The sequence below is a fragment of the Cyrtonyx montezumae genome, unplaced genomic scaffold, assembly GCF_038088225.1.
Source record: "Cyrtonyx montezumae isolate F1298 unplaced genomic scaffold, pur_monq_1.0 scaffold_26, whole genome shotgun sequence".
NCBI classification, from domain to species: Eukaryota; Metazoa; Chordata; class Aves; order Galliformes; family Odontophoridae; genus Cyrtonyx; species Cyrtonyx montezumae.
The window spans coordinates 4,714,322-4,724,652 of NW_027072003.1; the positions used below are offsets into that span (position 1 = coordinate 4,714,322).

A 10,331-nucleotide genomic window follows, 5' to 3' on the forward strand; every position below is an offset into this window, starting at 1 on the left:
AGGGGAGAGAGAGGAGGGAGGGGGCAGGAGTATTGGCAGCATCCCCCCCCCTCCTGCTCCTGCTGCCCAGAGGGGAACTGGAAAGTGCCTGTGCTCGCAGCTAGCAGCCATTCCCTGTGCCTCTGCGGGGAGAAAGCCAACTCAAAGTGACTGCCAGGGCTAAAAGTCACCGGGGATCGACCCCGAGAAAGTGCGTGGGGGGGGGGGGAGGGGGAAGCCTGGGGGAGAGCCCACCCCCCCCCCCACCCTGCAGGCTCCCATCCCAAAGTGACCGAGTACAGTGAGAAGTGACCCCGAACGCGACAGCAGTGCACACACGCACACCCCACGCGCGGCATCGACGGACGAACGCACGCACACGGCGACGACACGGAGCACCTACAGCTTCACACGCACCCCCACATCCACGGACAACCCCCCCCCCCCTTGTGTCCAACACCAAGCAAACACGAGAAATACACCACTTCCACGGATACAAAAGAAAAGCTTTGCACCCCCCACCCCCCCCCACGGAGGGGGTCCAGGTGGGGAAGGAGGGGGGCGGGGCACAGCCCCCCACCACGCACGAGAAATAAAAAGGTAAAAATCCATCCGATATACAGTGAGAATTGATCTGTACAGCACTGGGGATGAAAATAGGTCACAGGGGCCACTCTGTCATTTAACAGCATTTACAGTGACATTTACAGAATCAATATACAGCAGAACTGGAGGATCTGCAGCCTAATTACTCCATCTCCTCTCTCTGCATATATCTTATATATATATGTGTGTATATATATATATAATATAGCTTTTCTTGCTACCCTCCTGTTGGCTTTGCCTCTTAGTGGTGCTGCAAGATGTGGGGGTGGGAAGTGAACACCTCCCCAAGCAGTTTGGGGATGGCAGTGGGAGGGATGGGGGGACTGGAGCGTTCCCTCCAGGGCTCGAGGAGCATCGCATCGTGGCATGGCAGCACATGGGACCTGGTGAGGTGCCCCGCTCCCTGACTCCATGGGAGCTGAGGTGGGGATCCAGCCCCCCCGGGCTCAGTCGCTGCCCCTGGGAAGGTGACACCGGGCAGCGATGGGGGACACTGGGGACAGAGGGAGGAAGAGAGGTGGGAGGGAGCATCCTCCTCGTTGGGGTTGGAAATGGGTTTTGTGCTTCTCCCATTTGGAGGGGACACGTCTCTGCGTCCCTCTGTAGGGGCTGGAGGAGGGGAAGGTCAGGTCCTGGGGCTGGCACTGCCCCCAGACCCCTCCCCCCCCCCATCTCAGCCCATCAGGACAGAGGTAAGGAGCTCGTGCTTGGCTTTGTGTCAGACTCAGCGAAACCTTCGGTGCCAGGGGGAGAAACTCAGAGCTGGGAGACCCCAACCGACCTTCCTCACTCCCACGGCTCCCCATCGCCGTGCTCCCCAGGCAGCATGGAGGGCTCAGCAGTCTGGATGCAGCTCGTGGGGACGCTGGGACTGGCTGCTCTGACACATCCTTCCACCCACTGTTCCCAAAAGCTGGCACAGCCCAGGGCTGTTTCCTGGGAGCTGAAGCAGGATCGTGGTAGGACCGTGTGCCCCACAGCGCTGCACTCCTAAGGAAAGCAGCAAGAGGAGATGACCTCCACGCCAGGGATGGTGGTGCAGCGGAGCATCCCACGTGTCCAGAGCCATTCCAGCAGAGCACTCCTAGTCCATCCCCACAGCCCTTCCAGACACAAAATCCCTCAGTGGGAAGCTGCTGCCCAGCAGAGCTGCCTGCCCACACACTGCCACACCTCAGAGCCAACCACGTCACCCACAGACACCCGGGGACACCCCACAGACGCTGTCCCTGCGCTGCTGGTGACGGGACAGCAGCGGTCCCACGCTGCTCCCTGCCAACCCCGGCCAAAACGTTGGGGTTATCTGGGTGTGTGGTCCACAGCTCGAAAAACTACAGGAGCTACAACAACAGCAACGATGGCAAACAACAGCAGCACCCTTTTGTGCCATGAACATCGACGGGTAATTGTGCTCGTTGGAATAAGGCCATGACTCCTCCTGGCTAAAGGACAACGGACGGAGGGCAGAGCTGCAGGGGGAAGCGAGGTTGGCTTTCCACCCAGCAACACCAGGTCCTTTTTCCAACCACCAGCTGCTTCAACACAGAGATTCTTTGCTTCGGATTCCAGCTGCCCTCGGCCAGGAGTCGCAGCACCCCTTCCTCCTCCCTTCCCTAAGGTGAGCCCCAGGTCCTGCCCTTCACCCAAGGGCTGTCGGAGGAGTCCTGCCCCTCCCGCAATCCCTTCTTCCCGATGTCATCATAGGAACGGCTGCTTTTGGTTACAACTTAAAGAGGGGTTTCTTCTTCTTCTTCGTTAGTTTTCCCGTTGCCTGGACAGCCAGGATCCACTCCCCAGCGACCTCTCCTCTCCCAGGGGGTGGCTGGCTGCCAACCATCACAGTTCGGACTCGGGGGTGCCGGCCGTTAGGTACCCGCTCCCATAGCGTCCGTTGGGTGCACTGCTCATCTCCATAGGGGAGTTGCTCCCAGGACCCAGGTAGGAACGGTGGGTGGGCATGGGGGACGGGGTCTCGCTCGGCACCTTGCTCAGGATGAAGCGCGTCTCATCGTTGTCTTCCAAGTTGGAGATGTCCTTCATCATCCGGCCCTTCTTGTAGGTGACCGAGAGGGTGTTGGAGCCGTCTGACACCAGGTGGAACTGCCGGAGGATGAAGACCAGAGGCAGAGGGAGGGAGGCCAGGATGATGAGGGAGATGAGGATGGCCATGGCCCAGGTTGGGTAAAAAAGGAACTTCTCCGCAGCCTGAAAAAGAGAGAAATTGGTGGCAGGGGGTTGCGACACACACCAGGTGAAATGTCTCCTAAGTGCTGCCTCCTGCCAGCCTTCACCTCCAGGGGCATCACCTGGAGTTGTCAGAAAGAAAAACCGAAGCGTCTCCTTGGTGGAAGCAAGCCAAAACCCCGAGGTCACACTTCAGCCCATGCTCCGAGCTAGCTCGAACCCTCTGGGCAGCAGGGACAAAGCATGGCTGCAGGTGGGACGCGTCCCAGCTGGAGGAACGAGGGTGGGAACTGTGCTCACCTCCTCTCTGATCCACGCGCTGTAGCCCGGGGGGCTGACCCCCAGCTGGATGATGCTGGCGGTCATGAGCACGGCCATGCAGATGGGAGAGACGTACTTCCAGGTGTAGTAGTAGAACTGATAGGGCCGAAAACCCAACATCTCCGTCAGTTCCTGCATGAACCTGCCGAGAGGAAGAGATGGGACCACACCGCTCCCCACCCCACAAAAGAAACTCCACCCCAGGAGGGGGCTGGAGAAGAGCCCAGCTGATCCAAGGAAGCATCTCAGTGCCTTTCAAACCCGTAGGATGAGTTGGGAACCTCCCAGGAAGAGACCACCTGAGCCTCCCTTGCTCTGCCCAGCTCCAGACCACAAGAAGAGGCACTGGGGAATGAGGTACCCTTCCAGAACGCTCCAGAAACTTCAGACAAAACCATAATGACAAGCAACAGAGCACCACAACCAAAGCTAGGACTAGCAGGACTCGTTCTCGGGGCTGGGTTACACCTAGGGCAGGGTAGAGCATCAAGATGAACAGATATTCTCTCCCTTCAGAGTATGTGCTCCGTCAGAGCTTTCCTCTTGGGAAAAGAAGTCAGGGAAGAACTTTGGGGTGGGGGGTTTAGCCAGGAGTTACAGCCACGGTGTTCCTTTCCTGCTGCAAACACCTTACTTCTTAGTGCCATAAATCCAGGCCACGGCGATATTCTCCAGGATGACCACGACAGTGAGCGGCAGCGTGGCTGAGTAGTCATCAAACATGGTGACAAAGTAGTTCCCAGAGCGCTGCACGAAGATCAGGCCCACCAGGAAGGCGAAGATGCAGCAACCAACTGTGGGGAGCAAACGGGCACAGTCACAGAGTTCAGTTGGCATGATGGTGATGCTGGGCCAAAGGTTGGGTGACCTTGGAGGTCTTTTCCAACCCTAATGATTCTACAGCCCTGAGGGGAACCAAGGCCTCCGCCACAGGATCTGTTCCCAGCGCAGATCCACCACGTCCCCGCTCTTCTAGGATGACTCCCCAGGGCAATGGGGACCCTCCAGCCCCAGCGTGGGAGGATGCAGAAGACCTCACCTGTGAACACCTCCTTCCGCACCTTGAAGGTGTCGATGATGGGGGTGGTGATGCCTGACATGGTCCCGATCATGCTGCCCAGCCCCAGGTTTATCAGCATCAAGAAGAACATGACAGACCAAAACGGAGAGGCTGGGAAGTGGGTCATGGCTTCCGTGAAGGCGATGAAGGCCAGCCCAGTTCCTTGCACTGACTAGTCATGGGAAAGAAAGACCAAAAGGAAGAAGAAACGTGTCAGGCTGCACGCCCTGGGGCACTGTTGTCCCGCTAAGCCACTCCTCAAGGAAAGAAAAGTCCACTGTACAACCCAGCGTGGAAGTAGCAATGACCCCATTAGGCTTGCTAGGGGCAGACCATTCCCCCCCCACCCCAGGAAAGACCACGAGAACAGGAATTCCCACCCTTGAAGGATCTCTGGAAACAGTTTTTCCAGATTTGTGGCACCCAGGTGCGACACAAACAGAACAGCTCCTACCAGGGTCTGGCAACGGGCAAGAAGATTCCTTTGCCCTATTAGGAAGGCCACGGGGTACCTTGTCGAGCTCATCCTCCAGCAGACACGCGTCCAAGCCCAGCTCTTTGAAGTGCCCCTCTTTCACCGTCATGATCACCCTGTACATCTCGTTGTAGTCCTTGGCTGTCAAGTGGGAGAAGTTCACGTGGGGTGGGATGAGGTCGTGGCTGAGCACATTGCTGTTCAGGTATCCCAAGATCTTCTCAGCGTTCCTAAGGGGGAGCAGAGCCCGCTCACACAAAGACGTCCCCTTCCTTCCAGGGTGGAGGACAGGGCCTGACTGTGAAAATCTTTCGCATCCTCCCAGGATCGCATCACCCAGTTGGGATTTGCCATCCAAATCAGCTGAAATTTCAGGGTCCTAAGCAAAACTGAGGCCACACGACACAGCACACCACTACAGCCCCTCCAGGGATTGGGTTTCTCTGCACCTCCTGCTCGGTCACACAGCACAACCTCAAGCCACAGCCCCACCAGTTCGGGGTTCCCCCCCACCACCCTTTCAGATGGAAGAGAAAGCAAATCCACCTACTCCACCACGCATTTCTCATTCATGATGTTGGCCTTGAAGCCCAGCACGGCGAACACAACCAGGGTGGCCAGGACAGACGTGAAGAAGTTGATGAAGGAGACGAGCGTGGCATCGAATTGGCAGTTGTTGTCCTGCTTGTTGTAGCTGGAGAAGGCGATGACCCCCCCAAAGCCCAGTCCCAAGGCAAAGAACACCTGTGTGGCCGCCTCCCGCCACACCTGGGGGTCCAGCATCTTGTCCAGCTTGGGGGGGGGGACACAGGAAAGAGAGTGAGGATGGAGGGGGGTTGCCAGAGCCGTTCCTCAGAGCTTTCGGGATCATTTAACCCCAGACCTCACGCCCCCATCCCCTGCAGCAGGCCTCCGAGAGCCATTCATTGGGAGATCTTAATTAGTATCTTGTAACAGCCTCACCAGCTGAGCGGTTTCATCTGCACCTCTTCATCATTAATTAATTAGCTAGTTAATTGCACAACACCAGCGGAGCTTTTGCTACCAGCCAGCGTCGTCTCCCAGAGACCTCACGTCCACCCGAAGGGGACAGGAGCAGCACCTCCTGCCTCATTTATCGGGGCTTTAGGGACTGAGGCTCTGATTTTTGGGGTGGAAATGGGGGGAAATAGGATTCTGTGAGAGGCTGTGCACCACCAGCCTGGAGGATGAACCCGCTCGGGGTCTGCTGAGCTCTTACCTTGGGGGTGAACATGTGCATGATCCCATCCACCGCCCCGCGCAGCAGCAGGCCCCGCACCAGGAAGCAGACCAGCACCACGTAGGGGAAGAGCGAGCTGAAATACATCACCTGGGGCAAGAGGGATGCATGCGGGGTGGGATCCACCTCCTCTAATCCCTGTCCCCGTATCCATCCCTGGGACATCACAAACTGGAGCCAAACTGCTGCTGCCCGCAAAGCCCCTGGGGAAGGACAGCTCCACAGCCCCACTCCTCCACCTCCCAGCACCACTGGTTCCCAGCACGGGGCTCCCCCCGAGTCCCAGCGAGCAGACGTGGATGGGGCTTCCTCACAGACATGGGAGATGTGGTTCCACTCCTCCGCTGCTGCCACCCACCTTCCCCGAGGACTGGATGCCTTTGATCATGGCCAAGCCCACAAGGCTCCAGGCCACCAGGAGGCAGAGGGTCATCTTCCAGTTGAGTCCCCCGCTCTCTGAGATGGAGTTGGAGATGTCCAGGGCCTCCCGGTACCAGAAGTACGTGGTGGCCGAGCTCCTCTCGCATTCAGTCTCCACAACTGCAAATGAATGGGGGCACCAAGAGAGTGAGGGGGTGGGGAAGAGCCACGCCGTGCCTCCTCTCACCCAACCCATGTCCCCACCCAGGAGGCATCCCGACCTCCAGTGTCCCCAGCCTGCAGTGGCTGAAGGTACTGGGGGTCTCTAGTGTCCCGCAGCCCCCACCCCCCGTCAGATCCCCCCATCCCTCACCGGCCACGGAGCCATTCTTGACAATGGGGCACTCGCTCCAGGGAAGAGGGTACTGGAAGGACTTGAAGAAGTAAAAGATGCTCCAACCGATGATGACGTTGTAATAGAGGCCGACAAAAAAGCACACCTGGGTTGTGGAGGGGGAAGGGGAGGGAGCAGGACACAGTGTGAAGCTGTGGGGCAGGAATGCAGGGCTCATTCCCAAACCGACCCACGGGTGGAGCTGAAAAACTCCACTCAACCCTTCATGCACCCACACTGAGCTCCGTGAGGTTTGCCCACCCCCCAAGGCGTGCTCACCAGGCAGCTGGCGTAGCCAATGCCACCAAGACGGGGACAGATGTAATTCCAGACACCAATGCTGCCCCGACGGATCCGCTGCCCCACTGCCAGCTCCAGGAAGAACAGCGGGAGCCCGATGATGATGAGCAGGACCAGGTACGGGACCAAGTAGGCACCTGGCAGGGATGGAGAGCTCACCATGGACCCGTCTGCCTGCCCCACATCCCAGTGAGGGATGGGATGGAGAGCTCACCATGGACCCGTCTGCCTGCCCCACATCCCAGTGAGGGATGGGATGGAGAGCTCACCATGGACCCGTCTGCCTGCCCCACATCCCAGCTCTGCCTGATGCGTTGGTTTGATTGTGAGAGAAAACACACACGGGTGGCGGGGAAGCTTGCAGCCCCCCCGGGTGGTGTGGGCACGTGCACTCACACCCCTACAACACGCCGCTGCTGGGCACACATCACAGCCCACCCCGAGGCAGGAGGGTGCTGCCTGCACCCATGGGTGCCCTGTGTGCCATGAGCTCTCCGCTAGGGTACAACAGCTCAGAAAGGAAAGTCGGTTAATCTCTGCTAATTGGGGAAGACCAATTAGCAGTTCATGGAGCGTAACCGAATGGCCGTGGATGTGATGACTCGTGCTGCAGTGCAGCCGCTGCTGGACAGCGTTCAGAGCACGTGGCCGTGGAGCTGGGATTTACAGCCTAGGGACGTCCACCAGCACCGGGCGGGGATGGACAGGGCTGGGGATGGATGTGCTCAGAGCAGAGCTGAGGAGGTTCATTAAGGGAGAGGAGAACGGAGGTGCGGGCACCCGGGGTGCAGCCGCAGCCTGGTGTACATGGGAACACCCACGGGCCTCCCATCCCTGCAGTGCCCTCACGGGCATCACAGCCTCCAGAGGATGAGAAGATGGATCCGTTCGGAGCCAAATTCCTCCAGCATTAGAGATTTTCCTCCTCTGACCCTCGGGAGGACGGCTGCCAGCACACACTGCTGCTGGCACACCGAGCACTGGCAGTTTGGCACAAGGCCCTTCTCCCCCACAGACGTCTGCTTGGGAAGCAGGAAGGAAGCAGCCGACCCCCCCCACACACACACACACAGCAGTCAGCTCCCAGCTCCGTGCCTCAGTTTCCCCATCTGTGCAGGAGAGGGCAGCTCACACCCGGAAAGCTGCTGCAGGAAGCTGTCCCACGGCAGCAAGAATTCGGGTTTGGGAAGTGACAGTGTGGCTTTGGGATTTTCCTAACAGGGGTTGGGGCTGAAGTCCCAGTGCCCAGCCTGGGATTCTCCTTGTTCTCAGGGCGGGCACCTGATAGGAACAGACCGCCCTGGAGGCTCCTGCAGCTCTGCACCAAGCCACAGCCAGCAGCTCCCAGCTGCCCCTCACCTCCCCCACCACCCCCAGCGCCCACATCCCACCAGAAACAGAATCAGCCCGCATTCCCCCCCCCCCAAAGCCCCATTTCTCACCCCCTCCATTCTTTTGGCACAGGTATGGGAAGCGCCAGACGTTGCCCAGCCCCACAGAGTACCCGATCTGTGCCAGGATGTACTGCAGCTTGCTGTTCCACGCCGGCCTGTTCTCCGCATCCAGCTCCTCCTCCCCGTCCTTCTGCTTGTCCCAAGCTTCCCCCGTCACGTTGAGGACGCTGCGTTTGTAGTCCACGGGCTCCTCGTGAGCCAGCAGGTCGGCCACCGACTCGGTGACATGCTCGCTGCTGTGCTCCCGCTGCGTCACTTTGCTGTTTTTCGGCATCTGGACAGCTCCGTGCCACCCCGGGGGATGGGAAGGGGCGAGGGGAGAAGAGGAGCGTCCCGTGAGAGCTGCCGGGGGGTTCACCTCCTCGTCATCAGCTGGACCTGCACGGGAAGGGCTCAGCAGCACAGGGGGAGATGGTTTTGCCTCACCCCGGTGCTCTGTTGGGACCGGCAGCAAGGATGGGGAGAGGTCTCAGCCCCCCGGCAGCTACATCGCCACGGGCAGCTCTACAGCAGGTAACGTCTGCACAACAGCCACGGTGACACAGAGCCGTCCACCGTCCCAGCCTTGGCTGGGGAACCCAAGCCACGGGATCCGCCCAGACTGAGCAGTGACACCACTGAGCCCTGGCCATACTGGGAGAACTGGGACCACACCGGCTGGAGGACAGCCACAGGAAACTCCAAATCATGGAAAAATGGCTCTCTGCAGGGGCTGTGCTCGCACACATCCATCTATCCCAGCCTGAGCACAGCTCGGAGCCTTCCAGAACAAAGCACTCCGCCTGGCAGCCCTTCCCATCCCCGAGCAGCCATCCCAGCCCCGGAGGGAAACAAAGCAGTGGCACAGCTCTCCCTCCTCACCCTCACCTCGCTCCTTCCTCACCCCAAAGAAAGTTCCCCGTGTGCCAGGTCCTGTTCCTAATAGGAAAGCTATTTTCAGCCAAAAGCTGCATCCGTTGCCAGGCAACCGCATCGGCTCGCAGCCCTGGCTGGATCCGGCTCCTCCAGAGAAGCTGTTTGAATTATTCCTTCAAGTCTGGTCCAGCAACGTTTCATTTCCTAACGAGGACCATTCACATAAAGTGTTCACAGCTCAACGGCAGCAATTAGCAGCACAGGGCTGCCCGCAGCCAGAGCATCCCCAGCAGGAGGGGGGGAGGGGGTCCTGAGCCTGAAAATCATCGAGACCCCCACTGATTTTGAGGTCCCCGCTGATTTTGGGTCGGGCTCTGCAGAGATGAGAGGATTTGGGGACGAAAGCGGGTGCTGGGCAGCACTGGAGGAGGAGGAGGGGTGGGGGTAAGGAGCAGAAAGCTCTCCCCATGTGGGAAACCTATCTCAGTGGGATGGGAAAGCTGTGCCACGAGGACTGCCTTCACCCAGCACGGCTGTCCATGGCCCCACTGCGTGCTTGGGGTGCCCACTGCAGGAGATCCGGATGGAGGAGAGTGCTCTGCCACGGTGCTCCCACCCAAACCAGCAACCCCACACAGCACAGGGACCTGAGTGGGGCAGCAGGGCCACGGCAGCCCGTGTCCCCAGGATCCTGCACCGGTCCTAAGGGGCTTCACCCCTCCACCAGGAAAGGGCAGCTCAAATCCGTCCACAAAAAGCACGTCTGCCTGTTGGTTTGATGGGAAGGGGAACCGAATTGGGAAATTCATCTCCCAAAAACAACAGCCACGCCACAAGGAGGGTCAGCTGACAGCTTCTGGCTGGGGAAGGACAGAACCCCGTTGTTGCAGACAGATGGAGATTCAGCTTGTGGACGACCTTCATCTTCTCACATGTGCACTCCTCCTCCTCCTCAGCAGGAAGATCTGAGCCCACCCCGTGGGCACGGCTGCCTCTCCCAGGTGGTGCTGGGGTTATCTCCCTGGGGGATAACCCCCCCCCCCCCACGCTCCTGCATGTGTTTTTTCCACTTGCTTTCTCAG

At 59.2% G+C, this 10,331-nt stretch overlaps 1 protein-coding gene across 1 annotated transcript; it reads right to left on the reverse strand.

Moving 5' to 3' along the window:
- Positions 1-1,222: 1,222 nt before the first annotated feature.
- On the reverse strand, positions 1,223-8,740 carry SLC6A17 (solute carrier family 6 member 17). The gene is made up of 11 exons (XM_065740445.1): positions 8,383-8,740; positions 6,920-7,077; positions 6,620-6,746; positions 6,245-6,426; positions 5,866-5,976; positions 5,176-5,417; positions 4,663-4,855; positions 4,130-4,322; positions 3,725-3,884; positions 3,070-3,232; positions 1,223-2,790 (listed from the first exon to the last, which is right to left on the reverse strand). Exons 1-11 carry the CDS (start codon positions 8,666-8,668, stop codon positions 2,422-2,424), a joined length of 2,184 nt encoding a protein of 727 aa, XP_065596517.1. The 5' UTR covers positions 8,669-8,740; the 3' UTR covers positions 1,223-2,421.
- Positions 8,741-10,331: the final 1,591 nt, after the last annotated feature.